General features: G+C 39.9%; 1 protein-coding gene across 2 annotated transcripts in view; it reads left to right on the top strand.

Annotated features, from left to right (window-relative positions):
- LOC126175757 (pyridine nucleotide-disulfide oxidoreductase domain-containing protein 2-like) overlaps window positions 1-26,918 on the top strand; it is a 188,603-nt gene that overhangs the window by 112,421 nt on the left and 49,264 nt on the right. For both annotated transcript variants that reach the window (XM_049922724.1, XM_049922725.1), the window contains exon 7: window positions 5,436-5,643. In XM_049922724.1, the coding sequence (XP_049778681.1) occupies window positions 5,436-5,643 (208 nt within the window). The remainder of the gene's footprint in view (window positions 1-5,435; window positions 5,644-26,918) is intronic.

The raw sequence follows: 26,918 nt of genomic DNA, 5'->3' as shown, positions 1-26,918 counted from the left end.
TTAAAATTTTTAAGAGGTATATTGCGAGCTTTTGTTATATGCCCCCCTCTCTGCGTTATTAATGCTATCACTAATTTGTTCAAGGTGACCAATTAGACTGCTTCATTCATAAAATATTACATATCCAAAGGAAAAAAGAGAATTATGACTGCTGTCAGTATATTAGATTTTCACAAGGAAAATATGTATGTATGGGAGGAAGGAAAGTGTCAACAATGCTTTTCTTATGGTTCACTTAAGGGCAGATGTCAATTTATGCAAAACTACTGCTGTACTAAGGATCCTCTGGATAACGTATAGAATGATAAATCTGTATAAATTCTCTTAAACTGTGTAGTCTCTTACTAACAGTTTTGAATATTGGTACTACAATCTGCAGCAATATTTTAGCCTTTGAAGAGCTCACTGAAAATATTAAATATGCTCTTCTTGGGACTGTACTGATTGAATCTTTGGTAACATTACCAGTGATATAATACGTAAGACAGATCATTGAAATAAAAATTTATTGCAACATGTATTAATATATTCACATATGGCATGAGAAATAATTAATTATGCACACATGATGTAAATACAATATAATTGCATGCAAAAATTTCAGATACGTTTGCAACATGAAAACTCGTGTCTAACAAATATCTCCATAGGGCACTGTAACACAGATTTTTAAAAAATATCTTGAGTGCAAAATTTACTTTTTCTGTTTATGCTCACAAACAAAAATATTATAACAACTTCACTTCATTCACTGATACACTGAATTTCCAGTTTTCTCTTGCACAAAATTAAAATGAGCTGTGACTTAGCCCTGTGAATCCAATGAACACTGCTACATACGTATATATTATACTTCTTGTGACAGTTGCCATGGAAATCTTCACACCAGACCAATGACAACACAGCCCTGTACATTAAAAATGAATATATCAATAATTTGAGTAGATATTCTTTTTTCTCACATGTGGCATGATTACAGTAAAGATAGTTTGAGACATTTTCACCATTTAGGATAAATGATCACATTCATACTAAGAAATAGGAAACATTTTCACAGACTCCAATGACAAATTACATCCATGTAGAAAATGGAAAAAGCAGTTGAAAAAATAGTTGTTGACCTTCTCTTACATATTCCTTTTTTTTTTCATTTTGTTTTACTGTTAAATATTCTAATTTATTATCACTGTCATTTCAGATTTTAAATTGTCTGTGAAAATGGGATAATTTTCTGTGCAATGTAATAAATAAATTAGATTTTGATGAGATACAGTGTTTCAGACAAGCAGTTGCTAGACCATGCACTAAATATGAATACAATTCAGTAACTCATGGATATAAACTTCCTTAGCATACTTCACTGATGAAAAGCTTTCTCCAAATATGTTTATAATTCATGAGAATTCAGTGAATGTCAAATGAACTTCATCAATGTATGTTTTCCTCATCTAGCTCCTGTCTTGTGGCCTTATCAGCAACAGCACATTAAACTCCTCCTACAGATGCAGGAAAACATGCATGTCAACTGACATGCAGAAGTTGATCCTTGAGTGATAGCTCTAATACCTCTTGTGACTAGTTATTGTACACTCTCATACAACCACCTGTTCATCTCTATCAAAACTCACTCAACTCTGTAAAATCTTAAAAACAATCAGTGCTGTAATTCTGCACAACAATCTATAGCATCTACTAAGGACAAAAAATACACATATGTATATGTGAAAGACTGTGGGTGTAATATATTTTTTGTTCAATTATGTTCTCTGCATCAAGAAATTGGAAGTCTTTCTCAAAGCTAGAGAGCATTGTTATAAACTCACAAAGCAAGGTACTCACATGAAATATAAGTACAGACATGATGTACCATATCTCATTGCTTAGATCCACTTTCAGAGTATTGTCTTACTTTAAGGCAAGCATTGTAGAGAGGTTCATTAAGTTGATGCACCTTTCTGCTCACACTGTATCTGACTACGTATTCTTTTCAGTGTTTCCTGCCTACGTTCTAACTCTTCATTTTTTGAATCATATTCAGAAGCTATATTTGCTATATCTTCAACAACTGATTCCCAATCACTAGGTAAAACATTAGCTTCTTGTTTGGCTGCTTCTACACTTTCTGTTTTTTCTTCAGGGTTGAAAGTCACTTCTTCCAAAGCTGGTCTTCTCTTTTTCTGTTCTTTAAACCGCCCTGATCTTGACACTGATAATCTGCGTCTTGTAGGCTGCTCACTGTTGTCAGATGAGAATGGGGACCATGATTTATCTGTGAAAAAACTTAAGAACTTTCGCCCTGCCATGGTATTGTGTTATGAGCACATATAAAAAATCAAGTTTTTTTTCAGTTTCAGCTTCACTGCAAATGTAGCACACTCATAAACACTTGTGATTACAGTACTGCAACTACTGATGTAACAAGCTGCAGTATATTATCTTGACAGTTTATCTTATCTACCTGCTGTTGCCTGATAAGATTCACTGAGACAAGACACTTGAATCTGTCATTAATATGCAGGGCCTACATCATGGAGGGTCAGATGTCTTGAATATGTTATTTGCAATAGCTCTTCACTTTGAAACCAGTGAAGGCATGAGTGAAAAACAATGTTAAGCTACAATCACACTGTTTTTAATGCATTGTAATAATAGCAAGTAAATAAATTTTTTTCTTAAATTTTCATATGAATGCTTTACCTTTTTTGTCCTTTAAATATCTGCACGACAGCTGCAGTACCTACTGTTTCTTCTTAATCATCACCATGATTTTCTTCTTTTTCTACTTCTACTATTATTGCTGCTGCCACTACTACTACTACTACCACTACTATCACCACCACTGACACTCTCATAGGTAGTAGCATCATCTGCAATACTTTCACATTTTCTTCTAAAATATATATTATATTGTGACCTAAAAGAAATAATTTATCTCTTCTATCTATAATTATAGACTAAATATTAGAAATGAGAGTTTGGTGCTAGCCATACTAATTCAGGCTCATAATCTGCAGAGTAAAGTAGGGAATAAATTTACTTATTATGTTGCGCTTTCACAGAGTGATAAGTACTCTTAAACAAAAATACCATTGATCAATTGATTGATTAAGCAGTTTTGATTATGGTCATATGTCAGTTTTCAGCACAAATCTCAATACGTAAGTGCTTTAATTAACTTCCTTCTTACAATCTCTGCAACATATTAGATGTTGAAAAGGTCTCAAATGACTTTGTATGATCATATATACAATTTTAGTCCAAAAAACTGACATGTGAAAAATGGGTTTCTGTATTTACTGAATTGTGATATGGTGATTCTTCTAAATCAAAATTGTACACTCAGATCAATTAATTTTAAGCTGTTTGTGAGTAAAGGTGTCAAAATACTGTTAGATAACTGTAATATATGGTTAAATTCAGTGTGTTTTCAATGGAAACCAGGAAAACTGTACTAGAACACTTGAGAAGGCCAAGATATCAGATTATCTACAGGAGTTATCTTTGGCTGCCAGTAGAGGATTTGACACCTGCAATATACATAATAATGTAGGGAACAGTTCAATAGTTTTTGTTGAATGCAGCAAACATTGGCATTAAAGAGGTTTAAAACTGAAGACTGCAGATATATCACTATGTGATAAATCAGTAGAGATGTTGTCATAAGTTATTCAGAAGTGAAAGGGAAGCCTTAGAATTCACAAAAGATGTCTAATGTTGGAGATTCTCCAAGTCCATGGCTGGCATTCAGGGCCGTCACAGCAAATATACAACTCCTTTACACTCATCAGTGTATCACAACATGCAACTTTCAGACTGATGGTGCATGCATACATTTTAACTCTCAATAACTTTCCGTATCACTTCATACAGATCATTCTACCAAGAAATACATAACTGGAACATTGTGGATAAAAATTATCAAATGCAGTCATTAAAAATTTTGTATAATGGTAGACTCTACCCATAGCTTTATTATGGTGTGAAACTGTGGGGCTGTGCTGCAAACACACATCTCAGTAAAATATTAATACTGCAGAGAAATGCAATTATCCTGAGGCATTATGATATAGATAGATTATGATACAGATAGATATGGGATCCTTACCAAGTGGGGCCAATAGAGGAAATAGAAAATATCCAAGGAAGAGCACAATGTTTCATTACAGGTGCATTTAATAATCAAGTAAGTTTAATGAAGATACTCAAGCATTTCCAGTGGGAAATGCTGCAAGAAAGGTATTCTGCATCACAGTGTGACTTACTGTTAAAAGTTCCAAGAGCGTACATCCTAAGAATGGCCAAAAATATGGGGTTCAGTCAAAAAGTTTACATTCAAAGGTTGTACAGTCCAGAATTGGTATGCCAAGCAGGTGAAATCACTGTGAGCATTGAGGCAATCATCCCACCAATGCAGCAGGTTGAAGATACCTATTCGGTAAAACACCATATCCTGCTGCATGAGGATGTCCATAAATGCCTGCTGCACATCCTAATACAACAGGAAACTTTGGCCCTTGAAGGTCTTTTTTAAGGGACGAAGGTGTGATAAATACATTGTAAGGGGTCAGGACTAGACGGCAAGTGCTCAAGTATCGACCACTTGAGTTGGCGTAATGGATGAGGCTGGCCTCCCAGAATGACTAGTGTCTTGTGTCTAATTGCAAATAGCATGGAACTTAGTGCACCATTCCACAATGGTGGTTTTCAACAGACATTCTGCACTATGACATTCTTCATTGTCCAGTGGACAGCTACCAGTATTTGTCCCTTGGCAGTCGAGAAACAGATAACAGCATCTTGGTCCTTTTTGGACACATTTGATAATAATGTCATGATAGTACACATTTCCACATTTACCACAAACACATTGGTGCTTTTATATCTATGTTGGAGTCACACTAGGTTGCATACATGCTGCACCAATGCCCTCAAATTGAAACTTTTTGACAGCCCCTTATATAGTACTTCCTCATACATAATCTTGTAAAAATACCTTGAAGATAAACTTAGAGATAGTTGAATCCATACAGAGTACCCTCTGTGACACATTGCAAGCCAGCTTGCGGAGTGTAGATGTAGATACAGATGATTCTTTTATTGAATTTTCTCTCTGACACAATAAGCCATGTTATACATAAATCATTGAGGGTTGAAGTTGGCTCCTCCAAATTTCTGAGTGTTGTGCTTTCCTATTAAGCTTACTACTGAAAATCAGTACATGTGCACATCTCATAATATATGACGATGATTTCAAATGTATTGACAACATCTGAGGAATAGTATCAGTCTTATTGAGTTTGAAATATATAATATACAGTACTTCTTAAGTTTACTATGTTACATAGCACTAACTATTAACATTTTCTAGAGTTAGGTTAGTCACTTTCTTTTGATGTTTCCTAGAAAATTCTGACAACCACTTGTTCTGATTACAGGCTGTGGAAAAAATATTGCTTGACAGTTCAGGTAAAGCAATAGGTGTCGTTACAACAGAAGGAAGAGAGATTTTAGGCAAAATTGTGCTCTCAAATGCAACTCCTCATATTACTTTCTTACAGTTGTTACCATCTGGAGTTTTGCCATCTCAATATGAATCAGCAATTCGAAGCACTGAATACTCATCACCAGTTACAAAAATAAATGGTAAGCTAGACTACAGCCTTTTCTTCTCTGTGTGGCCTAGATGACTACAGATCACTGATTGATGGAACAGTTTGGGTATAAAATTCATGTACAAAAAATTTTATGCTAATACTTATTCTTGAATCATTGTGTTCAGCAGACCTCATGATGAAGAAGAACCTTCAGAATGGGGAACAAATCACTATATAGGTTAAGAACCTGAAGTAGTTATTAGAAAGAGGATTAATGAATTATCTGCCATTATATTGCTGTAACTGTTTGTACCAGCACAGGCTAAACTTAACACAATAAAATTGAGAGGAATCCTGCTACTGTAAAAACAGCTGCTGTTTCTTCAGTCATATTAAACAGTTGTTGTTTATCTCCTACAGCATCCATGGTATAGGGGTGGCCTCTTTGAATAGTAATCAAAAGTCCTCAGTCTCAAGTTCGAACCCTGCCACTGCCTAAATTTTGAATAAAAATCATCAGCAGTGGTGGCTGACGACTTCTGGCTTATTGTTACCCTCACTCCAACAACAGCATTGTCAAAGAAGGCAGAGGAGAAGACTAAGTTTCAGGGCACTCTCTTGTCCTTGAGGTGGGAAACTACCCCTAAGGGTAGAAGAATCAACAATTATCAAGAGCATGGAGATGCAGAAGGCAATGGAAACCACTGTATTAATGACAAGCAATGTAATTGAAAAAAGTGTCATGGTCATCTCTCCATTGGCAAAAGATTCTTCAATACTCCCCCACGTGGATCTCTGAGAGGAACTGCCAAGAGGGAGCTGACCATGAGAGAAAGACTGAATAATCAGTGAAGGAGATGCTGGAGTTGATGTTTTGTGAGATGTGTTTACTTGTGTGTGTGTGTGTGTGTGTGAATGGTGTGTGTGAAATGAAGGCTGTGGCTGAAAGCTATACGTGAGTGTCTTTTAATTGTGCCTGTCTGCAACTTGATGTATCTTCTTTATGGTAAGTAGCAATCTGTCTTTTCCTATGATGTTGATATTCCTACCTGGAGATTCCACTGTTCAATGAGAGAGTAACATTCTATGAGTTGAGGAGTGGAATGTTAGGAGTTTGAACTTGGTATGGAAGTCAGACCATCTGCAAAGGGAAAAGGTCTCAGGCTAGATATAGTGGACATCAGCGAAGTAAAATGGAAAGAGGACAAGGATTTCTGGTCAGATGAATACAGTAATATCAACAGCAGCAGAAAATGGTATTACAGAACTAGGATTCATTATGAATAGGATGATAGGGCAGAGAGTGAGTTTCTATGAACAGTTGAATGATAGGGTTGTTCTCGTCAGAATTGACAGCAAACCAATACTGACAATGACAGCTCAAGTATACATGCTGATGTCGCAAGCAGAAGATGAAGAGAAAATATATGAGGATATTGAACAGCTAATTCAGTATGTAAAGGGAGATGAAAATCTATTGGTCATGGGGGACTGGAATGCAGTTGTAGGGGAAGGAGCAAAAGGAAGGGCTACAGGAGAATATGGGCTTCGTACTAGGAATGAGAAAGGAGAAAGACTAACTGATTTCAGATGGTAATAGTGAATACTCTGTTCAGTAATCACAAGAGGAGGAGGTATATTTGTAAAGGACCAGGGGATACAGGAAGATTTATGTTAGATTACATCATGGTCAGGCAGCAATTCTGAAATCAGATATTAGACTGTAAACACACCCCAGTGGACAGATATAGACTAAGATCAAAATTTGTTAATGATGAAGACTAGGCTGAAGTTTAAGAGACTAGTCAGGAAGAAACAAGGCACAAACAAGTGGGATACAGAAGTACAAAGGAATAAAGAGATACATTTGATGTTATCTGAGGCTATAGATATTGTGATAATGAACAGCTCAGTAGGCAGTCCAGCTGGAGATGAATGGACATCTCTAGAACGGTAATTACAGAGGTGGGAGAGAAAAACATAGATATGATGAAGGAAGCTGTGTAAAGGCCATGGGTAACTGAAGAAATACTTCAGTTGATTGATGAAAGAAGGAAGTACAAAAATGTTCAGGAAAATTCGGGTAAACAGAAATATAAATCACTTAGAAATGAAATAAATAGGAATTGCAGGGAAGCAAAGGCAAAAAGGCTGCATGAAATATGTGAAGAAATTGAAAAAGAAATGATTGTTGTACGGACTGACTCAGCATATATAAAAGTAAACGAAAAAAGAGGAAAATGTAGAACTGAGGAAAATGTTAAAAACACCCAAAATATTAGAAAAACACATGTAATTGGCATATATGATTAAAAATCACAATCCTTGCGAAGGAAATTAAATGTACAACACAATTTTTATACAATAATTTGTGGTAATGAATTTCATCAGTTCTTAAAGAATCACAAATGTGTGAGAGCAAATAAAAACTCATCAAAAAATTAAAATTGGTATCTGCTACAACGTAATCAAGCTGTTTTCTGACATGCTATGACTAAAAATTACACATTCAAAACATGTTTTTGAGAAATTATTGTTTACACTCACCCAGAAAAAAGCAAAAATTGATGAACATGTTGAATTACACCAAAAACAATACAGCAGCTAAGCCGTTAAACCATAACCATAGATGCGGACATCTGCTTAATGACATACTTTGACACCATTGCTATTATTGTTTAATGCTCCTCTTATGAGCTGCACTTCATATGTTCACCACTGTTAAAGTGTTATTTTATACTTGACGAGATAAACGGAGACTGAAAAAATGAGTTTGCTGCCTCAATTGACATTACAAGCTTATTAGAAGTTGGCTCAGTGAATTTTTGTACACTGTGTAAAATGTAAATTTGAAAGAAAGCTCATAATGATGTGCTTCAGTTTCACTTCAAGCCCTCTATCACTGCTGCCAATCTTTACGATCCACAGTGTGCCACATTGTGCCACCACCTGTGGTGCAAAGCATATGCTGTATACATGAGTAATGTATGTAGTTGTTGCAACTGTACATGTCAGATTTGAATGCAAAAGTCTTTAAAATGTACTATCACAAAATGCTTGTACTACTTCTGTGTGACATCTCTGTCATAGCATGTATCATCTGCATGAAAAGTATATTTTTAGCACTTCACAAAATTCTTTCACACCTACTTGAACTCCCGTTGTTGGAGGGTCACTCCCCCTTTCCACACACCCAGTATGTGAGCTCATTTTAAGTGTGTTAGCGTGGTGTGGTGGCTGCACTGGCTGTTGGCTGTCTTAGCAGGTCACCAGCCAATAAGAATTCACTAGCCGGAAATGGGTGACCTTTCTTTTATTATAACCGAGCATAATCTTCAGGACTCATTGTTTGAATTTAAAAGGTTGATGATTGATTTTGTTGCTGAATACAGTACATCAAAAATACACTCCTGGAAATGGAAAAAAGAACACATTGACACCGGTGTGTCAGGCCCACCATACTTGCTCCGGACACTGCGAGAGGGCTGTACAAGCAATGATCACACGCACGGCACAGCGGACACACCAGGAACCGCGGTGTTGGCCGTCGAATGGCGCTAGCTGCACAGCATTTGTGCACCGCCGCCGTCAGTGTCAGCCAGTTTGCCGTGGCATACGGAGCTCCATCGCAGTCTTTAACACTGGTAGCATGCCGCGACAGCGTGGACGTGAACCGTATGTGCAGTTCACGGACTTTGAGCGAGGGCGTATAGTGGGCATGCGGGAGGCCGGGTGGACGTACCGCCGAATTGCTCAACACGTGGGGCGTGAGGTCTCCACAGTACATCGATGTTGTCGCCAGTGGTCGGCGGAAGGTGCACGTGCCCGTCGACCTGGGACCGGACCGCAGCGACACACGGATGCACGCCAAGACTGTAGGATCCTACGCAGTGCCGTAGGGGACCGCACCGCCACTTCCCAGCAAATTAGGGACACTGTTGCTCCTGGGGTATCGGCGAGGACCATTCGCAACCGTCTCCATGAAGCTGGGCTACGGTTCCGCACACCGTTAGGCCGTCTTCCGCTTACGCCCCAACATCGTGCAGCCCGCCTCCAGTGGTGTCGCGACAGGCGTGAATGGAGGGACGAATGGAGACGTGTCGTCTTCAGCGATGAGAGTCGCTTCTGCCTTGGTGCCAATGATGGTCGTATGCGTGTTTGGCGCCGTGCAGGTGAGCGCCACAATCAGGACTGCATACGACCGAGGCACACAGGGCCAACACCCGGCATCATGGTGTGGGGAGCGATCTCCTACACTGGCCGTACACCACTGGTGATCATCGAGGGGACACTGAATAGTGCACGGTACATCCAAACCGTCATCAAACCCATCGTTCTGCCATTCCTAGACCGGCAAGGGAACTTGCTGTTCCAACAGGACAATGCACGTCCGCATGTATCCCGTGCCACCCAACATGCTCTAGAAGGTGTAAGTCAACTACCCTGGCCAGCAAGATCTCCGGATCTGTCCCCCATTGAGCATGTTTGGGACTGGATGAAGCGTCGTCTCATGCGGTCTGCACGTCCAGCACGAACGCTGGTCCAACTGAGGCACCAGGTGGAAATGGCATGGCAAGCCGTTCCACAGGACTACATCCAGCATCTCTACGATCGTCTCCATGGGAGAATATCAGCCTGCATTGCTCCGAAAGGTGGATATACACTGTACTAGTGCCGACATTGTGCATGCTCTGTTGCCTGTGTCTATGTGCCTGTGGTTCTGTCAGTGTGATCATGTGATGTATCTGACCCCAGGAATGTGTCAATAAAGTTTCCCCTTCCTGGGACAATGAATTCACGGTGTTCTTATTTCAATTTCCAGGAGTGTATATGCAAAAAGATGAGACTGAGCTATAAGTGGCACAAGAAAAGGTGTTGCCTGGGCCCTTTCACGTATTGGCTGGGTCCGGAACACTTCGGTCGACTGCCTTGTTTTTCAATTACCACTGCAACCTTGCACTAGTTGTATCATATTTGCACAGTGAAGCTAAACATTGCAAATTGTATTGGTAATACTGATCATGGATTACATCAGCATTTTGTCTCTTACATCTCCCATCTCCAAAATGGCCTAATATATTCCCTTCATTGTGCCACCACCTGTGGTGCAAACCATTGTCTTTTGAGTCACTTATAAGTTGTTCAGTCACATCAAATGTCAATAGGAAGGAAACAGGACAAAGTCAAGCGAGACGTCAAGTAAGAGCTTAGAATTGAGGTAAGCCTTACTAGCAAGAAATGTAAAATCAGGGAATTTTTAGCATTGATCTTATGGGTTTTTCACAGCGGCTATGAATTTATGGTGTAGAATCACGAGAAACTTAAAAGATTTGAGAATATAAAATCAAAGTTTTTCTCTGTATTCACATTGGTATGTAGAATGTATGAGACTGGTGACATACCATCACACTTTCAGAAAAAAATGATCCACACATTTCAGAAGATTGCAAGAGCCAATAAGTGCAAGAATTATCGCACAATTGGCTTAATAACTTACATCCAATTTGCTGAAAAGAATGATATACAGGAAAATGAAAAAGAAAACTGAGTATCTGTTAGATGATGACCAGTTTGGCTTTAGAAAAGGTAAAGGCACCAGAGAGGCATGTCTTATATCGTGTTTGATAATGGAAACAAGACTGAAAAAAAAAATCAAGACACATTCAATGGATTCATCAACCAAGAAAAAGCGTTCAGCAGTGTAAAATAGTGCAAGATATTCAAAATCCTTAGAAACATAGGGGTAAGCTATAGGGAAAGACAGGTAATATGTAGTATGTACAAGAACCAAGACTAGAAGATCAAGAATGAAGTGCTTAGATTAAAAAGGGTGTAAGGCAGGGGTGTTGTTTTTTGCCCCTACAGTTCAGTTTATACATCAAAGAAGCAATGTCAGAAATTAAAGAAAGGTTCAAGAATGGGAATAACATTCAGGAGTAAGGGATATCAATGATAAGAATCGTTGATGACACTGCTATCCTCAGTGGAGGTGAAGAAGAATTACAGGACATGTTGAATGGAATGAAGAGTCTAATGAGTACAGCATATGGACTGAGAGTAAATTGAAGAAAGATCAAAGTAATGAGAATTAACAGAAATAGAACAGTAAGAAACTCAACATCAGAATTGGAGATCATGAAGTAGATGAAGTTAACAAATCGTGCTACCTAGGCAGAAAAATAACCCACAACGGACATAGCGTGGAAGAGTTAAAAACCAGACTATCACTGGAAAATGGGTATTCCTGGAGAAAAGATGTCTACTAATATCAAACATAAGCCTTAATTTGAAGAAGAAATTTCTGAGAACGTACATTTGGAGCACAGCATTGTATGCTAGTAATACATGACCCATGGAAAAACTGGAAAAGAACATAATTGAACCATTTGAGATGTGATGGTACAGAAGAATGTTGAAAATTAGGTGGACTGTTAAGGTTCTCTGCAGAATATGTGAGGAAAGGAACATATGGGAAACACTGACAAGAAGGAGGGACCGGAATGCAAGACATCTGTTAAGAAATCAGGGAACAGCTTCCATGGTATTAGAAGGAGCTGTAGAGGGTAACTGCAGAAGAAGACAGGGATGTAGGCTGAAATTGCTACTCTGAGATGAAAAGTTTGGCACAGGACAGGAATTCATGGTGGACTGCATCAAGCCAGTGAGAAGAATGATGACTCACTGCCTCACAACTTACTGCTCTGTCAGAAATATCAATATCTAAATAACTTAACACTCCTTTTCAATCATGTGTACAGCCCTAACAGAGGTTTTTAGTCTGTACAGAAGCCTGAAATTGGAGTACCAACAACACTGGTTAACTTCAGTGGTCAGTTTTCAAGCATACAAGCTTCCTGAAACTTCCTGGCAGATTAATACTGTGTGCCAAACTGGGCCTCAAACCTAGGAGCCTGATCTCTGCTGAAGAGTGAAGGTTCATTCTGTATACATTCTTCTGGATGTCATAGTCATTCTGATTACTTTTTTGCAGTCAAAACATCTCTTTCTTATGTATAGCTCTGTAGTATGCAAAAATTCTCCTTTAGAATTGTTCACCATATTATTTCCCTGATACCTTAAAAATATTGTGCCCACAGATTTTCCTTTCCTCTTTCACTCAGCATCTGTGTTTTTATTAGCTTCAAAAAACACAAACAATATAAAATGTTCTTGTCTAGAACGTTCTCCATTTGCTAATAAGTGCTTTTTCATCATGCTTTTTACTCGCAGGTGAGACAAAATATTCTTCCTCTCTTAAATTTACTTCAGATGTAATATTTTTTAATCCTATGACATTAACAGTTCATTCAATACTTCTACTTGCATTCTCTTTGCTGAAAACTGTTAATGAATAAACAGGAACTTCAGTGTTTACTATCTTCAATATTCATTTAATGATTGCTGTGATAACACAAAGGCATGATACATTATTGCATTTCATCTCAAGTCACCTTCTTCTTACTTTGCATAAGTAAATTAAATAGTTTTAGAAGGTATTAAGATTTGTAGTCTGAATGTATACACATATTAATTTTGGGTCAACCAAAAATTTCACAAGCCTGTGATATTTCCTTTGTCAGTATTCTCTAAAGCATTACTCTTCTCAGTGTACATCCCTTCCCTTCTTTCCTGTGTTTTTTCATTGCCTACCAAATTGCACATGCTCTGACTTCTGAGCCACACTGTATCAACAATCTCATCTGCACATAACACATGGCTAGGTGATTGTGCAGATTGTTGGTGCAACGTCTAAGGCACCAAATTCTTCCAACCCATAATTTTAATTATTCCCATTGATCACATTTCCTCCCTTATCCTCATGTGCTTCATGTTTTCCACACCTACAAGTGCCACACATACTTGCGAACCTTGTCCAAACCAATCAATTTTCCCCCTTTGTTCCCATGTCCCAATGTAGGCATACTCCTATATTTTATCTGTTCCTTTTCTCCCATGATTTTGTATGTTTTAGGTATTAGTACAGATTTATTATCTATTTGTGGGTATTTTTTTACATATTTGGGCATAGTTTTACATGTCTTTTCTTCCACTCACCTCTCATCACAACCACCTAACACCTTCATTTGCCCATTTCCACATCATTCCCATTTCCCTATGTCATGTCTGCTGCAATGGACCCATGCTCCATCTTTCTGCACCAGTTCAGAAAAGTATCCCTCTCTTGGGGTAATACCCAATCACACATACTATTCCTTAAATGCTACCTAAGCTATGGGATCCCTCCAATGGGCTAACCATAAAAAATCCTTTCTCTGGATCCCACCCCTCCTTTCACAATGTCCTCCAGGCATCTCAGAACTGCTTCTGCTTCCTCTACAAGAGACGGCTACTGTGCAGTCTCTACTATGTATGTCATATCCCTGAAATTGAAACCCTTGCTCTCCAGCACCTGGAGGAGCATCCCAGACACCATCTCCATAAGTTATCCAATCTGCCAACATCCTACTGCTACCTTGGGCAGTCCTATCCTACCCACTGTGTTTTTCTTTGTCAACCCCTCAGAGCACCCAAACCCTTCCTAGCTGATCTTTTCAACTTGCCACATCCCCCCAAAACTCCCTACTAACAGTCCACTAAATCCAGAACCAAAACATTCCTAGAACACTGTTGTTAACCTTTCCATCAAAATCATCTGCCCAAAAGAAGTTTAAATCCTATCCAGAGGCCTCACCTTTAGCACTACACCCAAATTTAATCATGTTGGTCTTGTCAAAGACCCACTCTCTTTCACCCAATCCCTGCAATGTAAACGCTTTTTTGCCATCAATCCAACCAAACAAAACCAACCTATCCCAGTATTGAACAACCCTGCCTCCCCCAGTTCATTGTTGTTGTTGTTGTCTTCAGTCCTGAGACTGGTTTGATGCAGCTCTCCATGCTACTCTATCCCGTGCAAGCTTCTTCATCTCCCAGTACTTACTGCAACCTACATCCTTCTGAATCTGCTTAGTGTATTCATCTCTTGGTCTCCCTCTACGATTTTTACCCTCCACGCTGCCCTCCAATGCTAAATTTGTGATCCCTTGATGCCTTAGAACAGGTCCTACCAACCGATCCCTTCTTCTTGTCAAGTTGTGCCACAAACTCCTCTTCTCCCCAATTCTATTCAATACCTCCTCATTAGTTATGTGATCTACTCATGTAATCTTCAGCATTCTTCTGTAGCACCACATTTTGAAAGCTTCTATTCTCTTCTTGTCCAAACTATTTATCGTCCATGTTTCACTTCCATACATGGCTACACTCCATACAAATACTTTCAGAAACGACTTCCTGACATTTAAATCTATACTCGATGTTAACAAATTTCTCTTCTTCAGAAATGCTTTCCTTGCCATTGCCAGTCTACATTTTATATCCTCTCTACTTCGACCATCATCAGTTATTTTGCTCCCCAAATAGCAAAACTCCTTTACTACTTTGAGAGTCTCACTTCCTAATCTAATTCCCTCAGAATCACCCGACTTAATTCGACATTCCATTATCCTCGTTTTGCTTTTGTTGATGTTCATCTTATATCCTCCTTTTAAGACACTGTCCATTCCGTTCAACTGCTCTTCCAAGTCCTTTGCTGTCTCTGACAGAATTAAAATGTCATCGGCAAACCTCAACGTTTTTATTTCTTCTCCATGGACTTTAATACCTACTCCGAATGTTTCTTTTGTTTCCTTTACTGCTTGCTCAATATACATATTGAATAACATCGGGGACAGGCTACAACCCTGTCTCACTCCCTTCCCAACCACTGCTTCCCTTTCATGTCCCTCAACTCTTATAACTGCCATCTGGTTTCTGTACAAATTGAAAATAGCCTTTCGCTCCCTGTATTTTACCCCTGCCACCTTTAGAATTTGAAAGAGAGTATTCCAGTCAACCTTGTCAAAAGCTTTCTCTAAGTCTACAAATGCTAGAAACCTAGGTTTGCCTTTCCTTAATCTTTCTTCTAAGATAAGTCCCAGTTCATACCACCATGCAATCATTATCCCCCTCCTCCTCTTACCCATCACCCATTGGTCACCTTCCAGGAATTCCTTACCTGCAACTTGCCCTCACTATGCTTCCCCCAGTCCCTTCTGAGAAACACAAACCTTCCAGGGGAAGAAAGGACAGCCACACACAATCTCAAAACAATCTGATCTAATTATTCTACATTCAGACAAAGGTTCCACCACCATTGTTATGAAATGCAGTGGCTAGCTGGCAGAAGGCCTCTGCCAATTATCTAACTCCTCCACCTATAAACTGTGCCAGAGTGATCCTATCCCATAAGTCTAAAAAACCTCCAACCCCTGCTTAAAACCTCAGTCCCTTCCCAAAATCTCCCCTAAATTCATTTTCATTCTCACCCAAATGACACCCTGCACTCCCACCTTCTACATGCTCCCCAACATCCACAAACTGAATTATCCTGGTTGTCCCATTGTACGAGGTGCATTCAAGTTCTAAGCCCTCCGATTTTTTTTCTCTGGACTGGAAAGATAGAAACATGCGCATTGTTTTAAAATGAGGCCGCGTTCATTGTCAATACATCCCAGAGATGGCAGCAACATATGGCAGATGGAATTTTACCGCCAGCGGCGAGAATGAGAACTGTTTTAAATACTTAAAATGGCGACGTTTTCCTTACTTGAACAGCGTGCAATCATTCATTTTCTGAATTTGCGTGGTGTGAAACCAATTGAAATTCATCAACAGTTGAAGGAGACATGTGGTGATGGAGTTATAGATGTGTCGAAAGTGCGTTCGTGGGTGCGACAGTTTAATGAAGGCAGAACATCGTGTGACAACAAACCGAAACAACCTCGGGCTCGCACAAGCCGGTCTGAGGACATGATCGAGAAAGTGGAGAGAATTGTTTTGGGGATCGCCGAATGACTGTTGAACAGATCGCCTCCAGAGTTGGCATTTCTGTGGGTTCTGTGCACACAGTCCTGCATGACGACATGAAAATGCGAAAAGTGTCATCCACGTGGGTGCCACGAATGCTGACGGACGACCACATGGCTGCCCGTGTGGCATGTTGCCAACCAATGTTGACGCGCAACGACAGCATGAATTGGACTTTCTTTTCATCGGTTATGACAATGGATGAGATGTGGATGCCATTTTTCAATCCAGAAACAAAGCACCAGTCAGCTCAATGGAAGCACACAGATTCACCACCACCAAAAAAATTTCGGGTAACCGCCAGTGCTGAAAAAATGATGGTGTCCATGTTCTGGGACAGCGAGGGTGTAATCCTTACCCATTGCATTCCAAAGGGCACTTCGGTAACAGGTGCATCCTACGAAAATGTTTTGAAGAACAAATTCCTTCCTGCACTGCAACAAAAACGTCCGGGAAGGACTGCACGTGTGCTGTTTCACCAAGACAACACACCCGCACATCAAGCTAACATTATGCAACAGTTTCTTCATGATAACAACTTTGAATTGATTCCTCATGCTCCCTACTCACCTGACCTGGTTCCTAGTGACTTTTGGGTTTTTCCAACAATGAAAGACACTCTCCATGGCCGCACATTCACCAGCCGTGCTGCTATTGCCTCAGTGATTTTGCAGTCGTCAAAACAGACTCCTAAAGAAGGCTTTGCCGCTGCCATGGAATCATGGCATAAGCGTTGTGAAAAATGTGTACGTCTGCAGGGCGATTACGTCGAGAAGTAACACCAGTTTCATCGATTTCGGGTGAGTAGTTAATTAGAAAAAATATCGGAGGCCTTAGAACTTGAATGCACCTCGTAACTGGTTAGTGTGTCACCTCTGAAAGAATTTAGTCGCCTCCAATCAATTGCCCAAAATCTAGCCTCCCATGTCAAAGAGACCAACCACTCCCTTTAACAACTCTCTGCGCTCCTCTCACCTTTTCCTTCTGGATCGCTACTTATCACTGTTGGGGGTCAATTCCCTACACATAAACATCCCTCATGCCCATGGTCTTGCCACTATTGAATACCGCCTTTCATAACATCCTTCAGACTCCAAGCCCTTTACCTGATTCCTCATACACCTTACCAACTTAATTCCACCACACAGCTACTTCTCCTTTGAAGGGAAGATATACAAACAAATTTAGCATAGCCATGGGCACTTGTATGGCATACTCCTAGGCCAACCTGTTTATGGGCCATCTAGAGGAAATCTTCCTGGTCTGCCAAAACCCCAAACCCTTAGTCTGGTTCAGGTTCATTGATGATATCTTCATGATCTGGACCCAGGGCAAAGAAACTCTATCCCCATTTCTTCACAGTCTCAACACGTTCCCTTCCATCTGCTTCTCCTCAACCCAGCATGCCACCTTCCTGGATGTTGATCTCCTCCTCTCTTATGGCTCCATCCCCACCTTTGTCCATGTTAAACCCACCAACCACCAACAGTACTTGCATTTCAACAGGTGTCACCCCTTCCACACCAAAAAATTCCTCCCTTGCAGCCCGACCACACTGAGACAGATTATCTGCAGTGACAAGAACTCCTTTACCCAGTATGCTGAAGGTTTCAACAAGGCCTTCACAGACAGGCATTATCCCCCAGACCTAATACACAAACAGATCTCCAGCACCATTTCTCCACACATCCCAAATACCCCTACCAACCCCAAGAACAAACTAAAAAGGAGCACACCCTTTGTCACCCAATACCACCACAGACTGGAACAATTGACCACATCCTTTGTTGGGGCTTTAATTATCTATCATCATGCCATGAAATGAGGGCCATTCTATCAGAGATCATTCCCAACCCTCCTAATGTAGTTCTCCATCACCAGTCCAAACTCCACAACATCCCAGTCTGTTCCTATGTCACTCTCACTCTCAATCCCTTGTTGCTGGGATCATATTCCTGTGAAAGACCCAGGTGCAAGACATGCCCAATCCACCCATCCAGTACTTCCTATTCCGGTCCTGTTACAGGCTTATCCTACCCCCATCAGAGCTTGCAACACCTGTGAAAGCATCCATGTCATATAGGAGCTCCGCTGTAATCACTGTGAACCTTTTTATATTGGTATGACTACCAACCACATGTCCACCAGAACGAACAGCCATCGCCAAACTGTGGCCAAGAGCACGGTAAACTACCTTGTGGCACAACATGCACCTGAAATATTGTGCTTTATTTCAATGGCTGCTTCTCAACTGGGGCCATCTGAATTCAACCCTCCACCACTAGCTTTTCCAAACTGTGTGGATGGGAGTTATCTTTACAACACATTCTCTGCTCCCAAAATTATCTAAGCGTCAACCTTCAGTAAGCTACCATCCCCACATCCCCCACCCAACAGTTTACAATCCCTCTGTTCTATTGTTGTTGTTGTTGTTGTTGTGGTCTTCAGTCCTGAGACTGGTTTGATGCAGCTCTCCATGCTACTCTATCCTGTGCAAGCTTCTTCATCTCCCAGTACTTACTGCAGCCTGCATCCTTCTGAATCTGCTTAGTGCATTCATCTCTTGGAATCCCCCTACGATTTTCACCCTCCACGCTGCCCTCCAATACTAAATTGGTGATCCCTTGATGTCTCAGAACATGTCCTACCAACCGATCCCTTCTTCTAGTCAAGTTGTGCCACAAGTTCCTCTTCTCCCCAATTCTATTCAATACCTCCTCATTAGTTATGTGATCTACCCATCTAATCTTCAGCATTCTTCTGTAGCACCACATTTTGAAAGCTTCTATTCTCTTCTTGTCCAAACTATTTATCGTCCATGTTTCACTTCCATATGTGGCTACACTCCATACAAATACTTTCAGAAACGACTTCCTGACATTTAAATCTATACTTGATGTTAACGAATTTTTCTTCTTCAGAAACGCTTTCCTTGCCATTGCCAGTCTACATTTTATACCCTCTCTACTTTGACCATCATCAGTTATTTTGCTCCCCAAATAGCAAAACTCCTTTACTACTTTAAGTGTCTCATTTCCTAATCTAATTCCCTCAGAATCACCCGACTTAATGTGACTACATTCCATTATCCTCGTTTTGCTTTTGTTGATGTTATACCCTCCTTTCAAGACACTGTCCATTCCATTCAACTGCTCTTCCAACTCCTTTGCTGTCTCTGACAGAATTACAATATCATCAGTGAACCTCAACATTTTTATTTCTTCTCCATGGATTTTAATACCTACTCCAAACTTTTCTTTTGTTTCCTTTATTGCTTGCTCAATATACAGATTGAATAGCATCGGGGATAGACTACAACCCTGTCTCACTCCCTTCCCAACCACTGCTTCCCTTTCATATCCCTCGACTCTTATAACTGCCATCTGGTTTCTGTACAAATTGTAAATAGCCTTTCGCTCCCTGTATTTTAGCCCCGCCACCTTTAGAATTTGAAAGAGAGTATTCCAATCAACATTGTCAAAAGCTTTCTCTAAGTCTACAAACGCTAGAAATGCAGGTTTGCCTTTCCTTAATCTTTCTTCTAAGATAAGTCATAGAGTCAGTATTGCCTCACGTGTTGCAACATTTCTACGGAATCCAAACTGATCTTCCCCGAGGTCGGCTTCTTTCAGTTTTTCCATTCGTCTGTAAAGAATTCGTGTTATTAAACTGATAGTTCAGTAATTTTCACATCTGTCAACACCTGCTTTCTTTGGGATTGGAATCATTATATTCTTCTTGAAGTCTGAGGGTATTTCGCCTGTCTCATACATCTTGCTCACCAGATGATAGAGTTTTGTCAGGACTGGCTCTCCCAAGGCTGTCAGTAGTTCTAATGGAATGTTGTCTACTCCGGGGGCCTTGTTTCAGTTTAGGTCTTTCAGTGCTCTGTCAAACTTTTCACGCAGTATCATATCTCCCATTTTATCTTCAGCTACATCCTCTTCCATTTCCATAATATTGTCCTCAAGTACATCGCCTTTGTATAGACCCTCTATATACTCCTTCCACCTTTTTGCTTTCCCTTCTTTGCTTAGATCTGGGTTTCCATCTGAGCTCTTGGTGTTCATGCAAGTGGTTCGCTTTTCTCCAAAGGTCTCTTTAATTTTCCTGTAGGCAGTATCTATCTTACCCCTAGTGAGATAAGCCTCTACATCCTTACATTTGTCCTCTAACCATCCCTGCTTAGCCATTTTGCACTTCCTGTCGATCTCATTTTTGAGATGTTTGTATTCCTTTTTGCCTGCTTCATTTAATGCATTTTTATATTATCTCCTTTCATCAATTAAATTCAGTATCTCTTCTGTTACCCAAGGATTTCTACTAGCCCTCGTCTTTTTACCTACTTGATCCTCTGCTTCCTTTACTACTTCATCCCTTAGAGCTACCCATTTCTTCTTCTACTGTATTTCTTTCCCCCATTTGTGACAATTGTTCCCTTATGCTCTCCCTGAAACTCTGTACAACCTCTGGTTTAATCAGTTTGTCCAGATCCCATCTCCTTTTGCAGTTTCTTCAGTTTTAATCTACAGTTCATAACCTATAGATTGTGGTCAGAGTCCACATCTGCCCCTGGAAATGTCTTACAATTTAAAACCTGGTTCCTAAATCTCTGTCTTACCTCCTTCCTATTCACATCCTGTCACCCTCACTGTATGCTACTCTCTGCCAATGCCCCTGCCTGTCTTTCCCCATCCCTGCTGCTTTCTTTTTTCCTGCTCTGCTACCGAATTTCTGCCCCCCTCACATCATCCTGCCTCAAGACTCCCAGTGTTGTGCCTAGTGGCAGTCTTGTCATGCCTGCACCTAGTCCCTGCACACTTCACCAGACAGTGCTCTTCTCTCCTCTCCCCCCCCCCCCCCCCCCCCCCACCAACACCCTCCCCTACCCATACAGTGCTACCTCTCCCTCTTTTCTGCCCCACTCCATATTGTTACTTTCATTGACTGTGACTGTTGCATTCTGGTACAAGATGCCAAAGATGGCAAACATGTGTGTGTGAAGTGTACTTGCTTGTATGGATATGTGTGTGTTTATTTTTCTCTGAAGAAGGCTTTGGCCTGAAGTTAATTGTGTAACAGTCTTTTTATTGTGCGTGTCTCTACTCAGAGTGTATCTTTATGGTGACTAGCAATCTATCCGTTTCCTTATGTTGGCAAGTGTGCTAGTAAGTAATTTGACATTGTGTGTTGCATGTGTCAGGTTGTTACTGGAGGAGTTTGTGACAGTTTGTTAGTGAGTTACTTTGATGTTGTGAATTATGACTAGTGGATTCAGTCTTGGGCTTAGAATTATTAGTGCCGTGTGTTTCTTATGGTCAGAAATTTAATATTATTTTCCTTTTTTTTTTCAATCATGGATATAACAACTAAATTTATCTGTAGGTCCTTGCTTGTGGTTAAGGCTGAAGACATTTTGTCTAAAATCAAGTACCTTCAGTTATTTGGACATCTGGATTTATTGCAGAGTACGTCAAGTGTAAGGTATGTGGTGAGGAGATGAAGTTCACCAAAGTTGCTGTGTCTCAGTGCAGGTACCAGTACATGTGGCATTGTTGGTGGGGTAACATCTGGCAGTACATCCATGGGTGTTCCTTGTTCAAGAACTCTAGTTTGGCCATAATGATGACATTTTAGTGAAATGTTGTTCTTGCTATCGGTCATCAACTAAGTCCTGTGCTCATGAGGTGGGTGTTGGTGAGCATTGTGTTTTAGACAGCTTTTTGTTCTTTTAAGGAAGTTTGCTCAGAGTTAGGGGTGCAGGGCGTTGCAGTTGACATATGTGACTGACACTTTGGAAAAACGAGGGGTGGCCCTCAAGTGGATTTGTGGCTGTGAGAGGTTGTTATGTCAGGGACTGGGTGTTCAACACTTGTTTTTGGGTTGTTGAGCAGTAGACAAAATGGATAATAGTAGATTTAATTGAGGATTACATTGAAGGGGATTCACCTACAGTTTCCGATGTGTTTCCTCCTTGTGGGGATTTAGGGAACAGGGGGTATCAACATTTAGTGGTTAATCATTGCATTGAGGTTAATGATTAGGTTACTGGGGCACATAAAACTACAATAGAGGGGACAGAGGGACTGTTAGATCCATGATAGAGAGAAGGAAGAGGCTTCCTTCCACCTCATAGTCTCATTTATATGAGTACTTCTGGCAGAAGAGTGAACGGGATAATTTTTCATTCCTTTCGCTGTTTCTTGAGGGTTGCAGGGAAAACATATAGGATGAAGGTTTTTAGTTGAACAGGTGTTTGATGGCTGATGGGGGCATTCAAATGAATCAAATGGCTCTAAGCACTATGGGACTTAACATCTGAGGTCATCAGTCCCCTAGACTTAGAACTACTTAAACCTAACTAACCTAAGGACATCACACACATCCATGCCCAAGACAGGATTCAAACCTGTGACCGTAGCAGCAGCAGGGTTCCGGACTGAATTGCCTAGAACCACTCGGCCACAGTGGCCAGCACTGGGGCATTGTTGGTGTGGTTTGTGGTGGGGGTAAGAGGTGTTTAGAGCAGTTTAGGTTTTTTATTTGGACTCTTTCTCCCCCCCCCCCCCCCCTTAGGTATGGGTGTTGTTATTTTTTGTTGGTTATATTATGGTTTGGTATTGTGTTTAGCATGGATATTAGTTGGGGGTTGCTGTTTTAAGGGGGGGAGGGGGGGTTGTGAGTGAATTTTGTTTGCTCACACATTAGACTTCATTTTAGTTAGAAGGTTGGATAACAGATCTGATGATTTTAGTCTGTTGGTTTTCAGTATTGTGGGTTTCATTTTAGCCATATAGTTCAATTGAAATTTGTGTTACTAGGTTTTTTGGAGTTGTGTGTGTATTCCTGGTGTCACAGGCTTCATATGAACTATATATGCCAAGCAAAATTTGTGATGCCTATATAGTCTCTAGGCTTCCATGTGACTCATTTTTGGGTTAATATTTGTTCTGGCATTGTGTTGTCATTCATATTGTCATATATTTATATTTTCTCTGGCCAAAACCCCCTACTTAACATGTTTGTCATGTTAGTTACATTCTATTGCCACAGTTAAATATTTTGCTTGTGGTTTATATTTGTTTATGTGTGTAATGGTTTCCATATTATAAACACTTGAAATAGGTGTGTCTGCCATCATGATCATGTCTCAGGCCAAGGGGTGCTATTGTGATCTTCAGATTTGCTACCATTTCTTTACCTATGTTGAGGATTCCTTAGTAGGGATGGTGCTGCAGGTTATGCCGCACAGAAAGTCTTTGACAGATGTGAAAATAATTGCAGGTGTGTCCCAGGGAAATGTGTTGAGATCTTTAATGTTCATATTGGATATTTATGACAAGGTAGACAATAGTAATTTGTGTTTGCAAATGATGTAGTTATCTGTAATGAAGCGATCAGAAAAAAAACTGCAGTCAAATCTTAATAATGTTTCAAAGTGGTGTGTAGATTGGCAACTCACTTTAAGTGTGTAATTGTATACTTCACAAAATGCAAAAATTTTAGTGTGCTGTAATATAAGTCTATCTATAATCTTATTGACCGGTATTCTGCTCTTGGTATCTGCTTGTCCACACTGTCTGCTCTTGTGCCATTATATAGTACAGTGATCAGTTTTTAAATGACAAATACAACACTATACAAGTTAACTTGAAATCTTTTCACATTTATTGGCACCAGTAATATTATGATAATCATCTTAATTTGTGGATTTATATAGTCTGCATATTACAGGTCAGCACATCACTTCCACAACAATTGATCTGACAGAGTGGCAACATTTTTACATTCCATTTTCACTATCGAATTCTAACTAATAAACAACATTATATTAGTTTCAGTATTTAGTCATTACACATAGTAGCTGTTCAATTTGTATATCTGGACAGAAATTATCTTGTAACATGAAGTTTACAATTTGATAACTAATTGCATACTGAACCTCAACATATTTGTACATTTTGACTGATAGTGGCCAAGATGTTGGCACATAGGCCTCTTAATACAGACTCTACACATTTTAATGTGCAACTGACTCCAAGATTTTCATGATGTGAATGAGTACGACAGGCTGATTGAATCATTGTCCTGCTTAAGTACTATGTACTTATAGATGTGCATAAGAATAACATTCAAATTCTGTTGTTATATTTTTTATATCACCATGAAAGAGAGGAAAATCAGAGGACACAAATTATAGTAAGCAAAACAGCAGGTCTGTTTAACTGTGAACTGCGTGATTAGAAAAAAGATACGCTTATAAGTTATTATTTACACTTCCATGTGGGTTGGCAGAGCTCATGAAATGTACGGTAACCAAAAAATGAAATTTTCCAAATTTAATAATCGTATCTGCAAACCATTGTGAAAAGCATGGTAGATAGTAAGTCCCATTTTACCAGTTGTTAGTGCATCTGCCACTGTAGCTGAGTGGGCAGCGTGCCAGCTTGTCACGCCAGGGGAGGAGGGGGGGGGGGGGTTTGGAGCCAGGTTCCAGGTTCAATTCCTGGCTGGGTTGGAGATTTTTTTCGCTCTCAGGGACTGGGTGTTTGTGTCGTCTTCATCATGGTCATTTCATCTTCATTTATGTACAAGTCACCAAAGTGGTGTCACCTCTAAAGACTTGCACCAGGCGATCAGGTCTACCTGCCAGGAGGCCCTTGCCACACAACATTTCATTTCAGTTGTTAGGGCTTTTTCCTGTTCCATTTGCACACAGACTGGGTGAATAATGATCTTAAATGCCTCTATGCATGCTGTAATTAGCCTAATTTTGTATTTGCTATGCCTATGGGAGCAACACATAAGGGATTTTAATGTGTTCCTAGATTCTTGAAACTTTGTAAATAGGTCTTTGCAGGATAACTTGCATCTGTCTTCAAGTGCCTGCCAGTTCAGTTCTTTCAGCATCTTCATGACACTTTCCCATGGATCAAACAAACTTGTGACTCATTTGTGTTGCCCTCCTTATATCCATTCAGTATTACAAAACTAATACATTCTTTTGGTACAAATGGGAATTTTTGGAATCAGAAAAATCTGGGCTACAAAGCTATGGAATTGAATTTCAAAAGTAACCGTTACTTATGATTCAAATATTCTGCAACATGAGTATTTTAAATGTGAGCAGTTTCGCAAATAAAATGGTTTTGGAAAAAGTGGAGAAGGAGGGCTTTCAGGTGAGCCATATAAACAAACAGCTATATGTTCACTGACCTCCAGATGCTCCTTACAAATCTTAAATTATGGACATTTGGCCCAGAGAACAGTGTCACAGAACTACTGAAAAACCTGAACTGGCAGATGCTTAAATACAGATCCTGAGAAAACCTGCTTTCAAAGTTACAAGTAAATGTATTGCATGAGAAATATAGAAATATATCAACTCAATCTTCATTATTCCAGAGACATTTTAACATCTAAAATATCAGTGCTGAGATGCTATTAAAATACAGAGAGCCTCTGTAGTGCTATTTGAGTTTTGGGGGAATACCAAGTGGGCCGAGGCATGACCAGCAATTTGCACTGAGGAGGGATATGTACTAGCGTAGTCTGTGCAGTTATGCAAAGCCACTGTGCAAGGGTGGCATAACAATTAGCACATCTATCTAGTGAGCAGGAGACCCAACTTTGAATCCTGACCTTTGTACAGATTTTCGTTCATCACTTCAGACTACATATATACATCATATGAATGTATTAAATCCCCTATCATTGCTCTCATAGTTGCTGCAAAGACAAGTTAGACTAGTTACTCTGTGCACAGAGCCATTTAAGTAACCATTTTTCCTGTGCTCCTACAGTATTCCCCTGTAAATACATGTGTATGCAGAGTCAAATTTGTTGTCATCTGGCAGCTCTGAACCAATGCAACCATAATTAAAATTTCCTCTCACATTGTGCCAGCGCAGCTTGAGAGACTTCATTACTGCTGCAGTTGAGCTTGTGCTCAAATATTATCAGCTTCAAACAGATCACAATTTTATATATATGAATATGAAATACTTCTTCTGTCAATGGTAACAAGAGATATTGCTTGCCCATGCACCTTGATATCAGACATCAGATTGATGAAATTTTTGACTGTTCTTTAGCCATCTTGTTCTGTCATGATGTTATTTGGCATTGTCACAGCATGTGCATTTATTTGGTGGTCCTCTGCATTACTCCAAAACCGGGAAGCTGCTTGTAAAGGTTACACAATGCCCACACAGCACGGCAACTCATGGTAATACTGCGACTGCCATCCCAGTTTGAAGGCTCACAGCCTCCATCTGTATAAATGTGACATGAAACCAGATGAATAAAAAACCCACACACTGCTTCCTATGTCTAACCACTAAATTATCATACAGTTTAATGATTGCAACCATCATTCATAGAATAAGTAGAAATAGGGTTACACATCACTCTGTG

Source organism: Schistocerca cancellata, chromosome 3, assembly GCF_023864275.1.
Source record: "Schistocerca cancellata isolate TAMUIC-IGC-003103 chromosome 3, iqSchCanc2.1, whole genome shotgun sequence".
NCBI classification, from domain to species: Eukaryota; Metazoa; Arthropoda; class Insecta; order Orthoptera; family Acrididae; genus Schistocerca; species Schistocerca cancellata.
The sequence above is the reverse complement of the archived record's forward strand: the minus strand, read 5'-3'. Positions and strand labels throughout refer to the sequence as shown.